The sequence below is a fragment of the Ranitomeya imitator genome, chromosome 9 (assembly GCF_032444005.1).
Source record: "Ranitomeya imitator isolate aRanImi1 chromosome 9, aRanImi1.pri, whole genome shotgun sequence".
Taxonomy (NCBI): Eukaryota; Metazoa; Chordata; class Amphibia; order Anura; family Dendrobatidae; genus Ranitomeya; species Ranitomeya imitator.
In genome coordinates, this window is record NC_091290.1 from 24,039,839 (window position 1) to 24,065,637 (window position 25,799).

General features: G+C 46.0%; 1 protein-coding gene across 1 annotated transcript in view; it reads right to left on the reverse strand.

Annotated features, from left to right (window-relative positions):
* ZDHHC13 (zinc finger DHHC-type palmitoyltransferase 13) overlaps positions 1-25,799 on the reverse strand; it is a 54,621-nt gene that overhangs the window by 3,325 nt on the left and 25,497 nt on the right. The window contains exons 5-15 of the mRNA XM_069739970.1: positions 17,870-18,014; positions 9,038-9,102; positions 6,610-6,772; positions 6,344-6,469; positions 3,672-3,805; positions 2,429-2,529; positions 1,961-2,085; positions 1,650-1,712; positions 1,124-1,217; positions 897-980; positions 658-815 (exon numbers count right to left, since the gene is read on the reverse strand). Of these exons, the coding sequence (XP_069596071.1) occupies positions 658-815; positions 897-980; positions 1,124-1,217; positions 1,650-1,712; positions 1,961-2,085; positions 2,429-2,529; positions 3,672-3,805; positions 6,344-6,469; positions 6,610-6,772; positions 9,038-9,102; positions 17,870-18,014 (1,258 nt within the window). The remainder of the gene's footprint in view (positions 1-657; positions 816-896; positions 981-1,123; positions 1,218-1,649; positions 1,713-1,960; positions 2,086-2,428; positions 2,530-3,671; positions 3,806-6,343; positions 6,470-6,609; positions 6,773-9,037; positions 9,103-17,869; positions 18,015-25,799) is intronic.

Sequence of the window (25,799 nt, forward strand, 5' to 3'; positions counted from 1 at the left end):
TCACCCCAGAAAACCACTTTAAGCAGCGTTGGTCATCCCTCACCGAATATCACAGGGGGTGTCACGAACATTTATTATTTTACAAATCCCTATAAAGACTATCCCTTTAACATGGGCGACAGGGCCACGGACCGGGTCGCCACTGCCGTGACACATCCCTTTAAGTACCGGTACCCCACGGCCCTGGCAGGCGCTTCAAGTACACACACACTGTCACCAGCCTATGTAGGAACCTTAACAGAACGAATGTACACAGGCTGTAACCAGACAGAAACTGTTAATTTTAAAGAAAAAAAAAATTGCGTGGGCTCCCATGTAATTGTAATAACCAGCAGAGGGAAAGCTGAGGGCTGATGTTAATATTCTGTGAAGGAGCCAAGAGCCATAAAAGGTTCCCAGGCTATTAATGGCAGCTCACAGCTGTTTGCTTAGCCTTTACTGGCTAGTTTACAGGGGGACCCAAGAAAAAAATTGAAATAGGGTCCCCCTATAAAATCCACCTTTCTAGTAAATCTTCCACATGACCGCGGCCAAGAGGAGTTTGAATAATGAGGCACAGATGGAAAAAGCTCAAGAAAGTCCTTATCCAGCACCTATCAGGCCCCTTTGATGAAGATTTAGAGAAATAGGTCTGTATATTGGGGTAGATTTTGTTACCTGATATATTTGCAGTATAAGCATCAGCGTAGACCACACTGTGAGAAAACACACAAGGATGAAGATATACAGAACCCACGGGGAACACGATATAATCTCCGCCAAGAAACCTCCAATGCCGTCTTTCTGTAAATTAGTGGAGCACTGACTGACCCAGACTGCGAGAAAAGAAGAAATAGATGCGATCATGTATCAAGCATCAAACGCGAGCGGCCGCACATGTGCCGATCAGTACTTACATATAGAGGAGGCATAGATCATCCAGTGACCCATGACTGTCAGGGCAAAGAGGAAGAGCACAAAATAATGATGGTTCCCAGCACCTGGAGGAACAGGAGGATTCAGATAAGTAGTTATCATGACTATACAATGTTTCAATCGCCATTCAGGTTTCTGGAAAAGTTGGGTGACTATCCTAGAATTATATTAGGGTTTTCCCTATTTTCAGGGGAATATTGCCACTCACCAATACAATGTCCGGTCCATATACAGTGTTGATCAAACTTGGCCACACAGGTATTGCATGCATGACAGTGCATAGACCTCAGCGGCTTCTTTACCTGCAGGATGACACAAAGGGTTAATAAGAGCTAGCACAAATCGTTAAGGACTATAGTATTACATACAGAGGAACTGAAGCGGTTTGGATTATGCAGCAATTTCCAGATAAGGACTGAAATACCTATCCTAGAGGCTATGTTCACCCCTACTTTGCAGCACTATTCATAAGGGACCAGAATGACTTATATTGGGGTCTTAGCCCTGTACTTGGCTATTTCCGTCAGTCGTACAGTCATTGGTAGTGTGCAAGCATGACAGTATACATTCAAAAAGGAACACAAGACCCCCTTTTCTGTGATCGCGTGGGGGCCAGATCCCCAGTAATCCGACATTACCAATTAGCCTGAAGTGTCACAGCCACCTCTGCGCACCCAATGTGATAGTTTTACCATAATTAATTTACAAAATATAATAAAAAAGGAAACACGTACCAGGCAGGAAGTACAGAACAATCTAACGTCCAGACACCCGGCTTCAGCAAGACTAATAATGGTCTGCAAAAAAAAATTACAACTTTATTAAATGACAGTAATCAGACATGACATACCCAGATGTTTTCTCCCAATGTATACCCCTTAATAAAAAAAGGCTGTGGCATATCCATCCCTTGGGTGAATAAAGACCTAGATATAGAATTGAGGCATACACCCGTAATTTTCTGAAGTTAAAAAGGTGCCACTAATAATTCTATTGTACTACCTCACATATTTAAGCAATAACACTTCAATAACGGATGACATACCTGCTTCTTCTCCTCTTCTGAACTCTTGATGTATCCGGGATCCGTTCTCCATGTCTTGTAGAAATAATATGCAAGTAAAAAGACGCTGATCACAAATGGCACCTGGATAGTTGCTTGAGCCAAATGTGATGGATAGCAACCTCGTTAAGGAAAATAACAAATATTTGCCACTTAGAACTGAATGTAAAGAACTACTACATTTATTTAAAGGAGATTTTTTTTTTTACCTCACCCCTTCCATATGCTGTACTGGAGCATAGGGGTCCAGCTCATTAGTTTATGCTTTTATGCCAAACTGCAGGAATTCAGGCACATTGGCAGATTCTCCTTCATGAAGTGCACGCATCAGGTTTTACCATTATCTGCCTTATTATGTGTCTTCGAGGCAAGATGGGGAATGAGATTTTTTGTTGCTACTTTGATGGTAGTACCCAAAGTAGCAGAGTAAAAAAAAAAATAGAAGGATATCAGGCAGGAAGCAGATAAACCACGTCATAAACATCCAGAATATTGAACTGATGAAGAAGATGGCGGGCATGTGCTTCTGACTGGATGGACCGACAAATCGTCTGCAAAAAAAGTACAAAAGTGAATCAATTATTTGCCATCTCATCAAGGCTGTGTATCACAACGTCACCCATCGGGTCATCTCCTTCCCTCACTCAGACCTCTGCCATCTCATCATGGCTGTGTATCACAACGTCACCCATCGGGTCATCTCCTTCCCTCTCTCGGACCTCTGCCATCTCATCATGGCTGTGTATCACAACGTCACCCATCGGGTCATCTCCTTCCCTCTCTCGGACCTCTGCCATCTCATCATGGCTGTGTATCACAACGTCACCCATCGGGTCATCTCCTTCCCTCACTCAGACCTCTGCCATCTCATCATGGCTGTGTATCACAACGTCACCCATCGGGTCATCTCCTTCCCTCTCTCGGACCTCTGCCGTCTCATCATGGCTGTGTATCACAACGTCACCCATCAGGTCATCTCCTTCCCTCACTCAGACCTCTGCCATCTCATCATGGCTGTGTATCACAACGTCACCCATCGGGTCATCTCCTTCCCTCACTCAGACCTCTGCCATCTCATCATGGCTGTGTATCACAACGTCGCCCATCGGGTCATCTCCTTCCCTCTCTCGGACCTCTGCCATCTCATCATGGCTATGTATCACAACGTCACCCATCGGGTCATCTTCCCTCTCTCGGACCTCTGCCATCTCATCATGGCTGTGTATCACAACGTCACCCATCGGGTCATCTCCTTCCCTCTCTCGGACCTCTGCCATCTCATCATGGCTGTGTATCACAACGTCACCCATCGGGTCATCTCCTTCCCTCTCTCGGACCTCTGCCGTCTCATCATGGCTGTGTATCACAACATCACCCATCGGGTCATCTCCTTTCCTTTCTGGGACCTCTGCCGTCTCATCATGGCTATGTATCACAACGTCACCCATCGGGTTATCTCCTTCCCTCTCTCGGACCTCTGCCATCTCATCATGGCTGTGTATCACAACGTCACCCATCGGGTCATCTCCTTCCCTCTCTCGGACCTCTGCCGTCTAATCATGGCTGTGTGTCACTTCATCACCCATTCTGTCAACTCCTTCCCTCTCCCAGATGTAGAAATTAAGACTTCATGCACTAGACCTACTTTTCTCTCTCCATAACATACAGCAATAAAAATAGGCATTCAGCAAACCTGGTTAAGAGCTGAGACCCAGCAGTGACCAATGCGAGGAGGGTCCCTTTTAAGAGCCAGGAATCTGTATGCATGTTCATAATGTATCCGACTCCCCCCAAGAGAGACAAGAACACCAACGTCACCAATGAGATCTGATGAAGAGAGGGGGGAAAAAATAAGTTGTGAGTACTATCTTATTAAAGAGTAATCCCAATTCTAGAGTAAAAGGTTTATCAGAAACCTTAAAAGATCCCCGACTTATTGATAAATCATGAGCATTTGGTAATTCAATATCTATATCTATATATATATACACATATATATATATATATATATATATATATATATATATATATATATATATATATATATATATATATATATATATATATTTATTGTCTAAGGGTTTTTCCGTCTGTCTGTCTGTCCTGGAAGTCCCACGTCTCTGATTGGTCGAGGCCGCTAGGCCTCGACCAATCAGAGACCGGCACAGCATCGACGTAGAAATCCCGCGGCTCTGATTGGTCGAGGCCGCCAGGCCTCGACCAATCAGCGACGGGCACAGCGACGATGATGTCATAAAGGACGTAGACATCCCGCGTCTCTGATTGGTCGAGGCCGCCAGGCCTCGACCAATCAGCGACGGGCACAGTATCGACGTAGATGTCATAATGGTTGCCATGGCGACGATGATGTCATAAAAGTTGCCTCGACCAATCAGCGATGGGCACAGCGACGATGTCATAAAGGACGTAGAAATCCCACGTTTCTGATTCAGCAACGGGCACAGTATCGACGTAGATGTCATAATGGTTGCCATGACGACGATGATGTCATAAAGGTTGCCTCGACCAATCAGCAATGGGCACAGTCTGCCGCGAATTCTGGAATCATCATTGTCCATATACTACGGGGACATGCATATTCTAGAATACCTGATGCGTTAGAATCGGGCCACAATCTAGTACATTATATATACAGAAACAAGTACCTACAGGACACAGTCAGATAACAATGACCGATCCCTTCCTGAAACTGTTGGGATAAGGGTGACTAATCCCTGCAATTTTAATCCCTTAGGTGCCGTGATCAGTATTTAACAAGTGGTTCGAAAGGAGGAGGTGGCTCCATTTAAGGTACCGTCACATTAAGCGACGCTGCAGTGATATCGACAACGATGCCGATCGCTGCAGCGTCGCTGTTTAGTCGCTGTGTGGTCGCTGGAGAGCTGTCACACAGACAGCTCTCCAGCGACCAACGATGCCGAGGTCCCCAGGTAACCAGGGTAAACATCGGGTTACTAAGCGCGGCCCTGCGCTTAGTAACCCGATGTTTACCCTGGTTACAAGTGAAGACATCGCTGGATCGGCTTCACACACGCCGATTCAGCGATGTCAGCGGGTGATCCAGTGACGAAATAAAGTTCTGGCCTTCTAGCTCCGACCAGTGATGTCACAGCAGGATCCAGATCGCTGCTGCGTGTCAAACACAACGATATCGCTATCCAGGACGCTGCAACGTCACGGATCGCTATCGTGATCGTTGTTAAGTTGTTCAGTGTGAAGGTACCTTTAGCCCCAATGTTTGGGGAACTGATGTGGTGTCATGGAAATTCCTGATAATGCCCCCGATGACTGACATCTTAGTCCTCCAATTGGACCCAGCCATAAAAAAACAAAACAAAACACAACTCACAAAAAATAGGTTTTTGTTTTTAACGACCCCAGTATGTATATATCAAAAATAAAAGAAACAAATGACAGAACTGCTATTTTTCATCCATATACCTACCCAGCAAACAAAAAAATAAAATACAAATCATGTGTACTCCAAAATAGTACTAATAAAAATATCAAATGCAAAAAAAAAACCCAAACAAACCAAGGCCTCAAATATCATTGTTGATGGCTTGCAGAATATGTACCATATATTTGACCCAAATAAAAGATTTTCTTTTTTACTTGTACAAAATAAGAAAAATAATACAATATATATATATATATATATATATATATATATATATATATATATATATATATATATATATATATATATATATATATATATATATATATATATATATATATATATATATATATATATATACACACACACAGACAGACACACACACACACACACACACATATATATATACACGCACAAACACATATACTGTATATACATATATACACACACATTTGGCATTGCCTTACTTCCACTGTCCTGTAGAATTAAAGGCTTTCAAGCACATAACTACCTCAAAATATCACCATTAACGATTGTCCCGCAAAATACTAGCCCTCATTTGGCTGTGTTGACTGAGACGATGGAATAAAAAAAATAATTAGAAGCAAAAAAACTGCTGTGTTCTCAGGTCCACAATTGCTGAACCACGAGAGGTTAAAGAAGACTTGTAGCAGCAAAAAACTAGAATATGCCAAAAAGAAACCTGACCTGTATAAACACTGCAGACAATGATGGGTTGCTTAACTACATGGTAATAATATTGCATCAGAGGCTAGAACCAGATCCTGTCCATAGTGGAGTAATAAGCCTCGCTTCTTGCCCCATCACTTCCGGCCCAGGAATTAGACCATCCTGAACATAACATATGGGGTTGTATAACCATACACTTATAGGACGCCTGGTGTTATTTTAGGGTCAGAGGACTGATGATACCAGGACCCCACCTCGTACTTCTGTAGGGTCTTTAGGGCTCTAGAGCTCCGTCCTGATCTTGAGTTTGCTTCACTTGTCAAAATATGGATAATTAGGCGATTTCTGGTTTCTTTGGCAATATCAAGAGGCGTTTCCCCCTATGATATAAAAGACCAAAAAAAGTCAGTTGTAGAAGGAATGACAGAGTGAAAAAACTGTGTGCAGTGGGAGCGTATATGTAACCCCCCCAAAAAGGACTTCCAAAGAAAAAAGAAAAAACAGTAACATAATATCAGACCTTATCGTTCTGCACATCCAAACTTGATCCAGCCTCTAAGAGCAAATCCACAGCATTCACATTGCCGGAGGAGACCGCCCAGTGAAGCGCCGTGTTCCTGTGGATCTTGTCAGCGAGGTTCACAGACGGGTTCAACTTTAGAAGAAAACTAGTGGGTTCCATACTGACAGAAAGCAGAGATCTCATCACTACGCGACTTCAGGATTTTTTTTTTTTACTTTTCTAAAACACTTATGAGCCAAAGGGGTCCGATCCATATGGCGCCATGGCTCTTATTGACCCCACAGCTGATGGAGAAAAGTCAGCCCTAAATGACTGGCAATGGGTCACTGCAATGATTATAAATAAGTGTGGGGGGAAATGGGTAAATCAGGACTTGTATGATAATTAAATCTGGTGACACATACTCATTAAATGATGTGTGGACCTTAGTGTTTGAGTGCATCTGTAATGAAAACGAAGCAACTTCACAAATAATCATAAAAAAAAAAAACCTAAAACCTTTTACCGTTTCGGATATGCTGCTTCTACACAGAGCTATGTGTTGCCATGGTTACAGACTACAAACAAGCTATGTGTAGTCTGGTCCTGCAGACAGTCACTCTCTTTTTACATAGTAATACTCTTTTAGAATTTGAATTGGTCTACATGGGGTTTGTTTATAGTTTGTGGCCAAGAAGCCGAAAGACAAAGCAGTAAGAATTATTTATTTATTATGGCTATTTGCAAACTTCTTTCATTTGACTTTATAGGAGCATTGGGGATGGATGTGTGTAAGTGACGTAATGTTTATACAATCCAATAACACCAGTTCATTAACCCCCGAAGCTTTTTTCGGTTTTGCTTTTTCATTTTTTGGCTCCCCTCCTTCCCAGAGCCATAACTTTTTTATTTTTCCGTCAATATGGCCATGTGAGGGTTTATTTTTTGCGGGACGAGTTGTACTTTTGAATGACACCATTGGTTTTACCATGTCGTGTACTAGAAAAAGGGGAAAAAAAAATTCCAAGTGCGGTGAAATAGCAAAAAATGTGCAATCCCACACTTGTTTTTTGTTTGGCTTTTTTGCTAGGTTCTCTAAATGCTAAAACCGACTCGACATTATGATTCTCCAGGTTGTTACGAGTTTGTAGACACCTAACATGTCTAGGTTCTTTTTTATCTAAATGGTGAAAAAAAATTCCAAACTTTGCTATAAATTAAAAAATTGAGCAATTTTCCGATACCCGTAGAGTCTCCATTTTTCATGATCTGGGGTCGGTTGAGGGCTTATTTTTTGCGTGCCGAGATGACATTTTTAATTATACCATTTTGGTGCAGATACGATGTTTTGATCGCCCGTTATTACATTTTATTGCAATGTTGTGGTGACCAAAAAAATGTAATTCTGGCGTTAGGAATTTTTTTTCTCGCTACGCCGTGTGGCGATCAGGTTCATCCTTTTTTTATTGATAGACTGGGCGATTCTGAAGGCGGCAATGACAAATATGTGTAGGTTTGATTTTTTTTTTTATTGTTTTATTTTGAATGGGGCAAAAGGGGGTGATTTGAACTTTCATATTTTTTTAATATTTTTAAAAACATTTTTTTTTTTTACTTTTGCCATGCTTCAATAGCCTCCATGGGAGGCTAGAAGCTGTCATAACTCGATCGACTCTGCTACATTGAGGCGATGCTCAGATCGCCACTATATAGTAGAATGACAGCTTTGCTATGAGCGCCAACCACAGGGTGGCGCTCAGAGCAATCTGGCATCAACAACCATAGAAGTCTGCAGAAGACCTCTGGTTGTTATGCAGACGCACCGATGACCCCCGATCATGTGACGGAGGTCACCACTGCGCACATTTCCGTCCAGATGCGCTTGTTAAATGCCGCTGTCAAGAGTTTGACAGCGGCATTTAACTAGTTAATAGGTGTGGGCGGATCACGATTACAACCGCGCCTATTGCGGGCACATGTCAGCTGTTCAAAACAGCTGTCATGTCCCGGGTTTGATGCGGGCTCACCGCCGGAGCCCACATCAAGGCGGGGGTTCTGCCATCGGACGTACTATTCCGTCCGATAGCAGAAAAGGGGTTAAAGAAGCATTCCCAGGAACTGAACACTTGATTTCTTAATTATTCGCAAGGTCCTCAAGTCCACAATGTGAACCTGAATCCCAATTCTACAAAGTCTTTACAGTGGATCAGTCTTTAGGAAACGTATATTGAGACTCTCAAAATTATTCATGGAGACACAGACTTCTGGCCAACACTGAAAAATAGTCTGAGTCATGCGGTACCGGTATGTTGCGGATAATTAAAAAAAAAAAAAAAATTTTAAAGGTCAGACAACAAAGAAAAATAAAAAATCCTGGGAGTGCTTCTTTAAAAGGCACATACATTTTTAATTTCTTGTAAGTTGATACCGAGTCCATTTCCATTACCCAATAATTTTCTGTGCAGACAGCATGAGCGGCGTCATCCCATTCACATCCGGCCCATCGATGTTCTGTAAGTAGAAGACTCGCAGCTGAAGTCATATTGTGAGAGGAGAATGGGCTAACAACATGTCACTGAGTAAACCATACTGAAAATATTGAGAAACTTATAGTTCTGCAATATGGTTATATTTGTTGTGATTAAAGGGATACTCTATGGGAGTTCTAGAAACAACCAAGTGAATACAAAATACACGCACATTCATTCATTCTGTGGACGTGGCAGTATTCAGTATGTGGACCGAGGGACAGCGTTCTAGAGATAGGTGATGATACCCTGGTCCTGTGAATTAGCCATAAATGTCTACAAGTGGTAATACACCTTTACATTGATTGCAATGTTAAAGATCTGTTTACAGTCAATGAATGGGAACAATCCGAAAACAATTTTACTATAAAAGGACCTCATACATGTTAGACTAACATTGGCCAATAGTCTAATGTATGGGGGACCCCCGACTCTCCCTGACTGATGATACTGAGGGACCTAAGAATATACGATTTCAGATTATCGCTCTTTTTAGACCCGGTGAGATCATCTGCTGGCAGAGGCTTTCTCATACAGGACGCAGGAGCGTGGGGTCAATTAGACTGTTCCTGTGAATGGAGGAATTGAGGCAGATAGTGGATGATCGAACCATCACTTGACTAACAGCCATCTACTGTGTAAGGGGGGCTTAACTGTATCCAGACAAGACATTCCTCCATTAACTTATAGGGTTATTTCCAAAATTAAAGTGGTCTCAGTATTTCGTACATGTAGAATTACTCGTGTGTCAACACAGTCTGTTTCTAAACCTATACTGATCTTCCCCCAATAATGGCCCCTAAGGGCTCTCTACTCTCCGTTGCCACTGAATCCATCCTCCAATAGTACGGACGTTGTCGGGACGGTTGCAAACTCAGATGCACCTAATGACCCTGTCTGATTAAACATCTGACGGCCGGGTTGTAGCACAGCTCGGCTATGCTGAAAAGCTCACTGATAACAGTTGCATTTGCAAATAATGACCTTAATTAATAAAAACAGATGATGAACTCATGACTTTGTCTAATAGAACAGACCCAACATGGCCGTCATGGAAAAGAGGATGCCCAAGACCACATTATGGCATCCTCCTTTCCCCGACAGACATGTTGTAACACAGCTTAAATATGCATGCAGTCGAAAGAAAGATCATGCTCTGAAGACCCCCATGATTATTGGTCAAAACAGTGGGTCACAGTCACTACATTCAAAACTATTGATGGTCACCTTATCACACAAAAAATTGCCCATGTTGAGATCGCTTTCTATCAAGAAGCACAAAGGAGAGCAGAGCGGGGGGCCCGCAGCACCAAGGAGAAGTAGGGTGCCGCTGGGAAATTTAGTTTAACCCCTTCATGACCCAGCCTATTTTGACCTTAAAGACCTTGCCGTTTTTTGCAATTCTGACCAGTGTCCCTTCATGAGGTAATAACTCAGGAACGCTTCAATGGATCCTAGCGGTTCTGAGATTGTTTTTTCGTGACATATTGGGCTTCATGTTAGTGGTAAATTTAGGTCAATAAATTCTGTGTTTATTTGTGATAAAAACGGAAATTTGGCGAAAATTTTGAAAATTTCGCAATTTTCACATTTTGAATTTTTATTCTGTTAAACCAGAGAGTTATGTGACACAAAATAGTTAATAAATAACATTTCCCACACGTCTACTTTACATCAGCACAATTTTGGAAACAAAATTTTTTTTTGCTAGGAAGTTATAAGGGTTAAAATTTGACCAGCGATTTCTCATTTTTACAACGAAATTTACAAAACCATTTTTTTTAGGGACCACCTCACATTTGAAGTCAGTTTGAGGGGTCTATATGGCTGAAAATACCCAAAAGTGACACCATTCTAAAAACTGCACCCCTCAAGGTGCACAAAACCACATTCAAGAAGTTTATTAACCCTTCAGGTGCTTCACAGCAGCAGAAGCAACATGGAAGGAAAAAATGAACATTTAACTTTTTAGTCACAAAAATGATTTTTCAGCAACAATTTTTTTATTTTCCCAATGGTAAAAGGAGAAACTGAACCACGTACGTTGTTGTCCAATTTGTCCTGAGTACGCTGATACCTCATATGTGGGGGTAAACCACTGTTTGGGCGCACGGCAGGGCTTGGAAGGGAAGGAGCGCCATTTGACTTTTTGAATGAAAAATTGGCTGCACTCTTTAGCGGACACCATGTCACATTTGGAGAGCCCCCGTGTGCCTAAAAATTGGAGCTCCCCCACAAGTGACCCCATTTTGGAAACTAGACGCCCCAAGGAACTTATCTAGATGCATAGTGAGCCCTTTAAACCCCCAGGTGCTTCACAAATTGATCCGTAAAAATGAAAAAGTACTTTTTTTTCACAAAAAAATTCTTTTAGCTTCAATTTTTTCATTTTCACATGGACAACAGGATAAAATGGATCCTAAAAATTGTTTGGCAATTTCTCCTGAGTACACCGATACTTCACATGTGGGGGTAAACCACTGTTTGGGCACATGGTAAGGCTCGGAAGGGAAGGAGCGCCATTTGACTTTTTGAATGAAAAATTATCTCCATCGTTAGCGGACACCATGTCGCGTTTGGAGAGACCCTGTGTGCTTAAACATTGGAGCTCCCCCACAAGTGACCCCATTTTGGAAACTGGACCCCCCAAGGAACTTATCTAGATGCCTAGTGAGCACTTTAAACCCTCAGGTGCTTCACAAATTGATCCGTAAAAATGAAAAAGTACTTTTTTTTCACAAAAAATTTATTTTCGCCTCAATTTTTTCATTTTCACATGGGCAATAGGATAAAATGGATCCTAAAATTTGTTGAGCAATTTCTCCCGAGTACGCCGATACCTCATATGTGGGGGTAAACCACTGTTTGGGCACACGGCAGGGCTCGGAAGGGAAGGTGCGCCTTTTAACTTTTTGAATGGAAAATTAGCTCCAATTGTTAGCGGACACCATGTCGCATTTGGAGAGCCCCTGTGTGCCTATGCAATGGAGCTCCCCCACAAGTGACCCCATTTTGGAAACTAGACCCCCCAAGGAACTTATCTAGATGCATACTGAGCACTTTAAACCCCCAGGTGCTTCACAGAAGTTTATAATGCAGAGCCATGAAAATAAAAAATAATTTTTCTTTTCTCAAAAATGATTTTTTAGCCTGGAATTTCCTATTTTGCCAATGGTAATAGGAGAAATTGGACCACAAAAGTTGTTGTCCAGTTTGTCCTGAGTATGCAGATACCCCATATGTGGGGGTAAACCACTGTTTGGGCGCACGGCAGGGCTCAGAAGGGAAGGCACGCCATTTGGCTTTTTAAATGGAAAATTATCTCCAATCATTAGCGGACACCATGTCGCGTTTGGAGAGCCCCTGTGTGCCTAAACATTGGAGATCCCCCACAAATTACCCCATTTTGGAAACTAGACCCCCAAAGGAACTAATCTAGATGTGTAGTGAGCACTTTGAACCCTCAAGTGCTTCACAGAAGTTTATAACGCAGAGCCATGAAAATAAAAAAAAAAAATTATTTTCTCAAAAATGAATTTTAGCCCGCAATTTTTTATTTTCCCAAGGGTAACAGGAGAAATTTGACCCCAAAAGTTGTTGTCCAGTTTCTCTTGAGTACGCTGATACCCCATATGTGGGGGTAAACCACTGTTTAGGCACATGCTGGGGCTCGGAAGTGAAGTAGTGACGTTTTGAAATGCAGACTTTGATGGAATGCTCTGTGGGCGTCACGTTGCGTTTGCAGAGCCCCTGATGTGGCTAAACAGTAGAAACCCCCCACAAGTGACCCCATTTTGGAAACTAGACCCCGAAAGGAACTTATCTAGATGTGAGATGAGCACTTTGAACCCCCAAGTGCTTCACAGAAGTTCATAACACAGAGCAGTGAAAACAATAAATACGTTTTCTTTCCTCAAAAATAATTTTTTAGCCCAGAATTTTTTATTATCCCAAGGGTTACAGGAGAAATTGGACCACAAAAGTTGTTGTCCAGTTTCTCCTGAGTACGCCGATACCCCATGTGTGGGGGTAAACCACTGTTTGGGCACACGTGGGGGCTCAGAAGGGAAGTAGTGACTTTTGAAATGCAGACTTTGATGGAATGGTCTGCGGGCGTCACATTGCGTTTGCAGAGCCCCTGGTGTGCCTAAACAGTAGAAACCCCCCACAAGTGACCCCATTTTGGAAACTAGACCCCCCAAGGAACTTATCTAGATATGTGGTGAGCACTTTGAACCCCCAAGTGCTTCACAGACGTTTACAACGCAGAGCCGTGAAAATAAAAAATCATTTTTCTTTCCTCAAAAATGATGTTTTAGCAAGCAATTTTTTATTTTCTCAAGGGTAACAGGTGAAATTGGACCCCAGTAATTGTTGCGCAGTTTGTCCTGAGTATGCTGGTACCCCATATGTGGGGGTAAACCACTGTTTGGGCACACGTCGGGGTTCGGAAGTGAGGGAGCACCATTTGAATTTTTGAATACAAGATTGGCTGGAATCAATGGTGGCGCCATGTTGCGTTTGGAGACCCCCTGAAGTGCCTAAACAGTGGAAACCCCTCAATTCTAACTCCAACACTAACCCCAACACACCCCTAACCCTTATCCCAACTGTAGCCGTAACCCTAATCACAACCCTAACCCCAACACACCCCTAACCACAACCCTAACCCCAACACACCCCTAACCCTAACCACAACCCTAATTCCAACCCAACTCTAAGGCTATGTGCCAACGTTGCGGATTCGTATGAGATTTTTCAGCATCATTTTTGAGAAATCCGCGGGTAAAAGGCACTGCGTTTTACCTGTGGATTTACCGTGGATTTCCAGTGTTTTTTGTGCGGATTTCACCTGTGGATTCCTATTGAGGAACAGGTGTAAAACGCTGCGGAATCCGCACAAAGAATTGGCATGCTGCGGAAAATACAACGCAGCGTTCCCGCGCGGTATTTTCTGCACCATGGGCACAGCGGATTTGGTTTTCCATATGTTTACATGGTACTGTAAACCTGATGGAACACTGCTGCGGATCCGCAGCGGCCAATCCGCACCGTGTGCACATAGCCTAATTCTAAAGGTATGTGCACACGCTGCGGAAAACGCTGCGGATCCGCAGCAGTTTCCCATGAGTTTACAGTTCAATGTGAACCTATGGGAAACAAAAATCGCTGTACACATGCTGCGGAAAAACTGCACGGAAACGCAGCGGTTTACATTCCGCAGCATGTCACTTCTTTCTGCGGATTCCGCAGCGGTTTTACAACTGCTCCAATAGAAAATCGCAGTTGTAAAACCGCAGTGAAATGCGCAGAAAAACCGCGGTAAATCCACGATAAATCGGCAGCGGTTTAGCACTGTGGATTTTTCAAATCCGCTGCGGAAAAATCCGCATAGGACCAGAATACGTGTGCACATACCGAAACCCTAACCCTAGCCCTAACCCTACCCCTAACCCTACCCCTAACCCTAACCCTACCCCTAACCCTACCCCTAACCCTACCCCTTACCCCAACCTTAGTGAAAAAAAAAAAAATTCTTTATTTTTTTTATTGTCCCTATCTATGGGGGTGACAAAGGGGGGGGGTCATTTACTATTTTTTTATTTTGATCACTGAGATATAACCTATCTCAGTGATCAAAATTCACTCTGGAACGAATCTGCCGGCCGGCAGATTCGGCGGGCGCACTGCACATGCGCCCGCCATTTTGGAAGATGGCGGCGCCCAGGAAAGAAGACGGACGGACCTCGGGCGGCCAGGTAAGTATAAGGGGGGGGGAGATCAGGGCACGGGGGGGGCGTCGGAGCACGGGGGGGTGGATCGGATCATGGGGGGGGGGGTGGATCGGAACACGGGAGGGAGGATTGGAGCACGGGGAAGGATTGGAGCACGGGGTGAGGGATCGCTGTGCGGGGGGGTGGATCGGAGCACGGGGGGGGGTCGCTGTGTGCGGGGGGGGAATCGGAGTGCGGGGGGGTTTGATTGGAGCGCGGGGGGTGTGATTGGTGCACGGGGAAGCGGACAGGAGGACGGGGGAGCAGAGCACAGGACGGAGGGGAGCGGACCACAGATCGGGGGGCTGGGGGGGGCGATCGGAGGAGTGGGGTGGGGGCACATTAGTATTTCCAACCATGGCCGATGCATCGGCCATGGCTGGATTGTAATATTTCACCAGTTTTTTAGGTGAAATATTACAAATCGCTCTGATTGGCAGTTTCACTTTCAACAGCCAATCAGAGCGATCGTAGCCACGAGGGGGTGAAGCCACCCCCCCTGGGCTAAACTACCACTCCCCCTGTCCCTGCAGATCGGGTGAAATGGGAGTTAACCCTTTCACCCGGCCTGCAGGGACGCGATCTTTCCATGACGCATATGCTGCGTCATGGGTCGGAATGGCACCGACTTTCATGACGCAGCGTATGCGTCAAAGGTCGGGAAGGGGTTAAGCACATAAGAACAATACCTCCCATTCAGCAGTATGAAACTGGAGTCACAGAAAAAAAATACACCAAAAGGTACAATACATACATACTGGGCATAATTTATATATTAACAATAGTTATGCACATACTGTCCTGTATTAAAAAAAAAAATTGCCAATGTGGGTTTAAAAGCCTGAAAACTTTTGCTGACACATTGTGACAAAATAAAAATTTGTGCTGCTGAAATATTTAGCTCAGATTGGTTTAGAGGACTGAATATAACTGTAGCAAACTCTCAGCAGTGAGGAGTTACATTCTATATTAACAACTTCACGACTTTGGGATAATCCATTTTTTGCTTCCCAGAGCCATAACTTTTTCTATTTTTATGTCGATATGGCCATGTGAGGGTTTATTTTTTTGTGGGACAAGTTGTACTTTTGAACAACATCATTGTTTTTACAATATACTGTACTGGAAAAACGGGAATAAAAATTCAAAGTGTGGTGAAATTGAAAAAAAAAGTGCAATCCCACACTTTTGTTTGACTTTTTTTGCTAGTTTTTTTTTATTTTTTTATTTAAGTGGTAAAAAACATTTCTAAAGTTTGAAATAAATAAATAAATAAAAAGATGGAGCTATTTTCCAAGACCCGATGTGTCTCAATTTTTCTGGATATGGATCTTCATGAAAGCTTATTTTTTTGCGAGCGGACGTTTGTATCTAGCCCAAAAGGGTGTCAATTAAAATGTTTTGATCACCTGTTATTGCTTTTATTGCAATGTTACGGCGAACAAAACACTAGCTGTGTAGTTTTTGGGGGTTTTTTTTGTCGCGTTACATCGTTTACGGATTAATTATTTTTATATTTTGACAGACCAGGCGTTTCTGAACGCAGAGATACCCAATGTGTGTATATTTTTTTAATTAAACCCTTAAGGTTTATTTGGTTTTGCGCTTTCGTTTTTCACTCCCCTTCTTCCCAGAGCCATAACTTTTTCATTTTTCTGTCAATATGGCCATGTGAGGGCTTATTTTTTGCGGGACGAGTTGTACTTTTGAACGACATCATTGGTTTTACCTTGTCATGTTCTAGAAAACGGGACAGAAATTTTAAGTGAGGTGAAATTGCAAAGAAAAGTGCAATCCCACACTTGTATTTTGTTTGGCTTTTTTTTGCTAGGTTCACTAAATGCTAAACCTGACCTGCCATTGTGATTCTCCAGGTCATTACGAGTTCATAGACAACAAACATGTCAAGGTTCTTAATTATCTAAGTGGTGAAAAAAATGCCAAACTTTGCTTTAAAGAAAAAAAAAGTTTCGCCATTTTCCGATACCCGTAGCGTTTCCACTTTTTGCGATCTGGGGTTGGAGGAGAGCTTATTTTTTGCGTGCCGGGCTGACGTTTTAATGATACCATTTTGGCGCAAATACAATCTTTCGATCGCCTATTACTGCATTTGAATACAATGTCGCTGCAACCAAAAAAACGTAATTCTGGGTATTTTTATTTTTTTCCTCGCTATGCTATTTAGCGATCAGGTTAATCCTTTCTTATTGATAGATCGGGCGATTCTGAACGTGGCGATACCAAATATGTGTAGGTTTTATTTTTATTTTTTTTATTATTATTTTGAATGGGGCGAAAGGGGGGTGATTTAAACTTTTATATATATATTTTTTTCATATTTTAAATTTTTTTTTTTTTTTTTTTTACTTTTGCCATGCTTCAATAGTTTCCACGGGAGGCTAGAAGCTGGCGTAGCTGATCGGCTCTGCTACATAGGAGCGATGCTCAGATCGCTCCTATGTAGCAGAATTACAGCATTGCTATGAGCGCCGACCACAGGGTGGCGCTCACAGCAATCTGGCATCAACAGCCATCGAGGTCTTCAGGAGACCTCTGGTTGTCATGCCGACGCACCGCTGACCTCATGCCGAAGCACTGCTGACCCCCGATCACGTGATGAAGGTCAGCAGTGCGCGCATTTCCGTCCGGATGCGCTTGTTAAATGCCGCTGTCAAGAGTTTGATAGCGGCATTTAACTAGTTAATAGGCGCGGACGGATTGCGATTCCACCAGCGCCTACTGCGGGCACAGGTCAACTATTCAACACAGCTGACACGTCACGGCTTTGATGTGGGCTCACCGCCGGAACCTGCATCAAAGCAGGGGATTTGCCATCGGATGTACTATTCCATCCGTTGACAGAAAGGGGTTAATTTATTTTACATGGGGGTGATTTGAACTTTTATATTTTTTTAAACTTTTACATAAAATGGGAAGTTGATATAAAGTCATATTCCATTTTTCAGCATCACTTACCTGTCCCTTTGCGATTAGGTAAGCTATGATGGGCAGGTGCTGGTACAGGACAGCCAGGTGCACGCTGTTATATCCTTCCCCATCTATCAGACTCGGATCAGCACCGCATTTCATCAGAAGTATAATAGTCTGGAGGTGTCCTTGTCTGAGCAATAAGGAGGGAAAACAAAGAAATGGAACCACATCAACCACAGAAACGTGTTAAAATAGGAGTCTGTCAGTGCCATTATAATGCGAGAGCTTTTTTGTTGGATGGGTCCACCATAAGCTAATTATTGCCGTAAGAAGCCCCAATCATCTTTACTTTTGATCAGATAAATTTTTATTGAGAATAATAAATGTTATCTATTTATACAACAAGTTGCATTTGTGTTTTATTTTAACAAGAAAATATACCCCTTCCCCCCCCTCCCTCCCTCTGATAACCAACCCCAACTTCCCCCCCCCCCCCCCTCCACGAGAAGATCTTCTTTATTACAGACATATTGTATTATTAACATTGTTTTCCACAACCCCTCAATTATTCCCATTTAGCCATGGCTGCCATAGCTTTTGAAAAAACCCCATCTTATTCCTCTTGATATAAATGCTTTTTTCGAGCTGGACAATATGATTCGCTTGTGCGACAAATTCTCGTCTGGTTGGAGGTTCCTCCCTAATCCAGTATCTCGCAATCACTTTCCTTGCAACGAAGAGCAATCTAGCTATTGCCATTTTGGCAGTTTCGTCGGCCGACAATTCCCCCACATACCCAAGTATACAAACCACTGGATCCCTGGGAACCGCACATCCATAAAGCACCCCAATTTGGTTCATCACTGCTACCCAATACGAAAAGAGCCTGGGGCACAACCACAACATGTGAAGCATACCCGCCTCAGTCTGAGTGCACCTAGGGCACTCAGAATCAGATCTCACTCCAGCTTTGAACAACAAGTCGGGTGTCCTATAGGCCCTATTTACCACATACAGTTGCGACAGTCTCCCAGGCTCACTCATCGACAATTTGGGTATGTATTCCAGAATAGACTCCCATTTGTCATCGTCTATTTCCCCCAGTTCAGCCTCCCATTTCTCTCTAGCCTTAATCGGGTAATCCGCCAAGAATGTGTGCAGTAAATCCCCATATACTTCCGATATAGCCCCCTTTGTTCCATTATTATTTAGTATACAGTCTAACATAAGATCCTTCTGAATCACCATGGGCCCCCTCCTCCTCTGTGCCTGAAAAGCGTGCTGAACTCTCCTATATTGATACCATTTTAACACCGGAAACTGAAACTCCTGCTGAAGCGCATCGTAAGACCTAAGGCTCCCATTGTGAATCAATTGTCCCAACAACCTAATGCCTTTTTCTCTCCATTCTCCCATTCCTTCCATCTGGTTAAATTCTTGAAGAGATGAGTTATCCCAGATAGGTGAGAATTCCGTGAATCCCCCAACTCCCCTAATTCGCTTCAGCATCCGCCATACTCTATGAATTAAATTCATGGTGGGACAGCCAATCCCCAATTTTTTAAAGAGTCCTGATTCCAGACCCAAACTCAAGGGCCACACCCCGCTGATATGCACCAGACTACTATGACCCAGTTCTTCCTCTAACCCTTTCCCCCATCCCCTAAGATGTTGGCTCTGTGCAGACAGAAAGTACAACCATGGGTTGGGTAATGCAAGCCCCCCCTCATCTTTGGGTCTCTGCAGAGTCTCCTGCCTAATCCTTGGGCTCTTCCTTCCCCACACCAACTCTCCGAATAACTATCTCAACTTACGGAATGTTCTCATTGGGATCCATACCGGAGAATTATGTAGAATATACAAGATCTGGGGCATCACCACCATCTTGAGGAGATTTACTCTTCCTACCACCGACAAATTTAGCTTACTCCAAACTGAAATCTTGGTGCGTATCTTAGTTACTAAAGGCTCGAGATTAAGTTCCTCAAATCTGGTTAAGGGAAGAGCTACCTGAATCCCCAAATATTTAAATTGTGTGACCACCCTTAATTTTGTACCTTCTTCCACCTCCCTCGTACAATCCACTTCTCTATCTACCTGCAAAACGCTCGATTTGTCCCAATTGATGACTAACCCTGAAATTTGCCCAAATCTCTCGATTAGTGCTATTACGTTCCTCAATGGTTCCCCAGAGCTCTCAAGAAAAAGCAATATGTCATCTGCATACAAGGCAATTTTTTCCTCCATCTTCCCATATAAAAATCCTTTCACCATTTGAGACCTTCTGATAGCCGCTGCCAGTGGCTCCACCGCTAAAGCAAACAGCAGCGGGGACAACGGGCACCCCTGCCTAGTACCTCTAAAGAGCTGAAAGCTGTCTGACATCGCATTGTTCACCTTGATTTTGGCCACCGGAGAGGAGTATAGGAGTCTCACCCATGACATAAAGACTGGCCCAAACCCACAACGACTCAGCACCGACCACAGGTATTGCCATTCTATACTATCAAAGGCCTTATGTGCATCGAGGGAAACCACCACTCTCCTGCCAGCATTATCAGCCGGTATTTGCATATTGAGAAATAGCCTTCTCAAATTAATGGCAGTTGATTTATTAGGCATAAAGCCTGATTGGTCCGAATGAACCACTTTTTCTATCACCCGGGTCAGCCTGTTCGCCAGGGCCTTAGCCAGAATCTTGACATCTGTTGTTAGGAGTGATATTGGTCTATATGACTCCGGTAACCGTGGGTTTTTGTCTGGTTTGGGGATGACCACAATAATGGCCTCCCTCATGGAATTAGGCAATATACCTCTCTCCAGCGACTCCTCAAAGACCCCCAACAACTGAGCCAGCAGCTCTTCAGCAAGGACACCATAAAGTTCAACAGGAATGCCGTCCGCCCCCGGCGCCTTCCCTCCCGCCATGGATCTCAAGGCACCCTCCAATTCCTCCACCGTAAGCGGCCTATCCAACCAATCTCTATCCTCTGTCTCTATTCTAGGCAATTCTGCCTCCTCTAGAAACCTATCAATATCTTCTTCCCCCTGTTCCTATCGTGATGAATATAATTTGCTGTAAAATCCCTTAAATCCTTCCACAATTTGGGCCCCCTGTGTGACAATACTGCCATTCTCCAATTCTAGGGCATGTACATGTGCCGATTCCCTTTGCGCAGATGCCACCACCGACAGCAGATGACCCACTTTCTCTCCCTCCGCATAAAATGCCTCTCTTTGGAAATTCCTTGTCCTTTCTGCTCTACGTAAGTGTAACTTATTCACCTCCTCCTGAGCCATCTTCATACGCTTTATGGTGTCCTGTGAGCGCAGAGCGTTCAATGCAGCCTCCGCCACCCTTAATTCTTCCATTATCGCTTTATCCGATTCCCTCGTTCGTGTCTTGTGTCTAGATATCTCTCTAAATAATATCCCCCTCAGATATGCCTTCATGGTGTCCCACACCATGTATTTCGCTGCACTACCGTTATTAATTTGGAAGAACTCCTCCAGCTCCTCCCCCATCTTTCCCGTATCGAGGATTTGCAACCAGAAAGGGTTAATTTTCCACCCCCGTTTAGCTATCTCCCCCTGGCTTTCAATTTGCAGTGTTACCACCAGCGGACTATGGTCCGAGATTACCCTAGTCATATATTCCACCTCCTCCACCAGCCCATCCATTCCTTCATTACCTAGGGCCAAATCGATACGAGACAACGAGCCGTATGTCGCCGAATAGCAGGAAAAACAGTATGTGTCAATGTTACGGACTCTCCACAGATCCCTCCATGCCACTTCTTTCAAATAACTGCCAAACGCTGTCTCATTCCCTTCCGCCCTTAGCGGTGCGTGCTGACCCTTATCCCAGTGATCATTGATAATGTTATTGACATCTCCTATTATAAGCAAAGGAACTCCTCCCCATCTACCGGCTATATTTAGGATTTCCTGCAATTTTTTCCCCGAGTACGGTGGAGGAATATATACCGACACTACACATAGCAATTTAGCAAATATTTTACACACTAGGAATACATACTGTCCATCACTGTCTATCACCACCTCCACCTCCTCAAACGGTACGCTCGTGTGCACAAGAATTGACACCCCTCTAGCGTAGGCCGAGAATGTCGCGTGATACGCCTTCCTCACCCATCTTTTATGCAGTATATCCACTTTTTCTTTAACTAAATGGGTTTCCTGAAGGCATATCAGTGAGGGCCTCTCAAAATATATTGCAAAATCGCCGTACGCTTTGTATTGTTCGATAGACCTCTAATGTTCCAGCTCAAAATTTTAACTTTATCTCCCATCATATTGCCAAACAATGAAAATGCTCTTCCCATCCTTTGATCTTCTTCCCCCCCCTGAACTGACCCCACCCACCCCAAACCTCCCCCCAATCCCTCATTATTGCAAAATAACCCAAACCTTACCTCTCCCTCCCTCAATAACCTCCTTCCTCACAGAACTCCTACTCCCTCTCTATATGAGAAAAAGGGAACGTACTAACACACTCCTACCAGTGACTTAAAAGCTGACACTCACCCACAATAAATTCCCCGTTATCCATGTCGTTCCCCTCCCCCCGCCCATCTGAAACAGAATGTAAAAACAGTTGCGCCGCCGAACACAACCATAGCGCACTAGTCCTTCAAAACAAATGTCTCCAGTATTCTGTCACAATGAACCGGTAACTCAGTTAATTCTACCAAATGAACACTTTAGTCAGAAAATCACTCCTGGTCCTCCTCAGCGGTTCTTTTCCGCTCCAATACGCTTCGCGTTCAGATCCAACCAGTGTGACACTTCCTCGGGGCTCTGAAAAAAGTGGACCTTGTCCATAGCCACCACGCGTAGTTTTGCCGGATACAGCATAGAATAAGCCAGGCCCAGTTCACGCAAACGTCTTTTAGCCTCTCCAAATTTCATCCTAAGCCTCTGCACAATTGTGGAATAGTCAGGATAGATAGATACTCGGTTGCCATCGATGGTTAATTCCTCCATATTCCTGGCCTTTCTCAGCAGAATATCTCGGTCCCTATAGTTCAGGATTTTAGTCAGAAAGGTCCTTGGAGGGGATCCAGGGGGCAGAGGTCTGGACGGCACCCTGTGCGCTCTTTCAACCGCAAATAATTTAGTGAGACTATCTCCTCCCACCTTAGTTTTCAGCCATGTCTCCATAAATTCAGTGGGGTTGTTTCCTTCTGCCTTTTCAGGCACACCGATAATTCTCAAGTTATTTCTACGTGAGCGGTTCTCCAGATCGTCAGTTTTAAGCTCCAACTTTGAAATGCGCTGGATGTATTTTTTCTCCCTTTTAGCCATTTCGGCAATTTGGTCCTCCACTCCCCCTACACGTTCCTCTAACAGTTCAATTCTCCCCTCCATTTTGTGCATAGCTGAGCGGAACGAGGAAACCTCCCCCTTCAGGCCATCTACCTGAGCAGTTAGGGTTGTTAATGCAGTCTTGCAAGACAGTATAGCAGAGAAAATGTCCCTCAGGGTCGGCTCCGCAGCCTCATCAGTACATACAGTTCCCAGCTGTGCTGCACAATCCAGGGCCAGCCCAGCCACTTTATCCAGTGGAGCATTGCTTATGGCTGGTGTTATGGTGGGTGCCATGCAGGGTTCACTCTCAACCACCTCCCTCTGTGCCCCAGCCTGCTCACCCGTCTGCTCCACTGAGTCCACCTCTCCTCCTGTCACCTCTCCTTCAGCTCCTTGCATCATCCGTCCTGCCTCCTCTGTTCTGGCGAACTGCTCCAGCTTTGCTAATATTTCTAGCCGCTTCTGGTAAGCAGCGCCTGCCTTTGCCGCCTCCTCCGCTGCGCTGTCGGCGCCATCTTGGGAGCGCGTGCAGCCCGCCACCCCGGCTTCTTTCTGCCTTTTGCGCGTCATTTACCGGCTCCTGCAGCGTGCGGTTTACTCTCCCTGCTCCCCGGTTACTCAGGAGCTGCTCCTCCGGTGTTTGGCGTTCGGCGGCGCCTTTAGAATCTCCTAAGTCTCCATTCGGGCAGCGGGAGAGGTCCAGCAAGCGTCCTCTCACATCTCCTGCTAGGCCACGCCCCAATCATCTTTACTTTAATTCTTGAGGAAACCTAGCGGTAAGTTTTCAATTTTCCTACAGCACCACCCACTGGTGAAACGAAGTATTACATAGTTCTCAATTAATAGGGAGTCATGCAATACAAAGACCTCCAGAGACGCCGGCTCCTCCAGAGCGAGACGCCGGCTCCTCCAGAGCGAGACGCCGGCTCCTCCAGAGCGAGACGCCGGCTCCTCCAGAGCGAGACGCCGGCTCCTCCAGAGCGAGACGCCGGCTCCTCCAGAGCGAGACGCCGGCTCCTCCAGAGCGAGACGCCGGCTCCTCCAGAGCGAGACGCCGGCTCCTCCAGAGCGAGACGCCGGCTCCTCCAGAGCGAGACGCCGGCTCCTCCAGAGCGAGACGCCGGCTCCTCCAGAGCGAGACGCCGGCTCCTCCAGAGCGAGACGCCGGCTCCTCCAGAGCGAGACGCCGGCTCCTCCAGAGCGAGACGCCGGCTCCTCCAGAGCGAGACGCCGGCTCCTCCAGAGCGAGACGCCGGCTCCTCCAGAGCGAGACGCCGGCTCCTCCAGAGCGAGACGCCGGCTCCTCCAGAGCGAGACGCCGGCTCCTCCAGAGCGAGACGCCGGCTCCTCCAGAGCGAGACGCCGGCTCCTCCAGAGCGAGACGCCGGCTCCTCCAGAGCGAGACGCCGGCTCCTCCAGAGCGAGACGCCGGCTCCTCCAGAGCGAGACGCCGGCTCCTCCAGAGCGAGACGCCGGCTCCTCCAGAGCGAGACGCCGGCTCCTCCAGAGCGAGACGCCGGCTCCTCCAGAGCGAGACGCCGGCTCCTCCAGAGCGAGACGCCGGCTCCTCCAGAGCGAGACGCCGGCTCCTCCAGAGCGAGACGCCGGCTCCTCCAGAGCGAGACGCCGGCTCCTCCAGAGCGAGACGCCGGCTCCTCCAGAGCGAGACGCCGGCTCCTCCAGAGCGAGACGCCGGCTCCTCCAGAGCGAGACGCCGGCTCCTCCAGAGCGAGACGCCGGCTCCTCCAGAGCGAGACGCCGGCTCCTCCAGAGCGAGACGCCGGCTCCTCCAGAGCGAGACGCCGGCTCCTCCAGAGCGAGACGCCGGCTCCTCCAGAGCGAGACGCCGGCTCCTCCAGAGCGAGACGCCGGCTCCTCCAGAGCGAGACGCCGGCTCCTCCAGAGCGAGACGCCGGCTCCTCCAGAGCGAGACGCCGGCTCCTCCAGAGCGAGACGCCGGCTCCTCCAGAGCGAGACGCCGGCTCCTCCAGAGCGAGACGCCGGCTCCTCCAGAGCGAGACGCCGGCTCCTCCAGAGCGAGACGCCGGCTCCTCCAGAGCGAGACGCCGGCTCCTCCAGAGCGAGACGCCGGCTCCTCCAGAGCGAGACGCCGGCTCCTCCAGAGCGAGACGCCGGCTCCTCCAGAGCGAGACGCCGGCTCCTCCAGAGCGAGACGCCGGCTCCTCCAGAGCGAGACGCCGGCTCCTCCAGAGCGAGACGCCGGCTCCTCCAGAGCGAGACGCCGGCTCCTCCAGAGCGAGACGCCGGCTCCTCCAGAGCGAGACGCCGGCTCCTCCAGAGCGAGACGCCGGCTCCTCCAGAGCGAGACGCCGGCTCCTCCAGAGCGAGACGCCGGCTCCTCCAGAGCGAGACGCCGGCTCCTCCAGAGCGAGACGCCGGCTCCTCCAGAGCGAGACGCCGGCTCCTCCAGAGCGAGACGCCGGCTCCTCCAGAGCGAGACGCCGGCTCCTCCAGAGCGAGACGCCGGCTCCTCCAGAGCGAGACGCCGGCTCCTCCAGAGCGAGACGCCGGCTCCTCCAGAGCGAGACGCCGGCTCCTCCAGAGCGAGACGCCGGCTCCTCCAGAGCGAGACGCCGGCTCCTCCAGAGCGAGACGCCGGCTCCTCCAGAGCGAGACGCCGGCT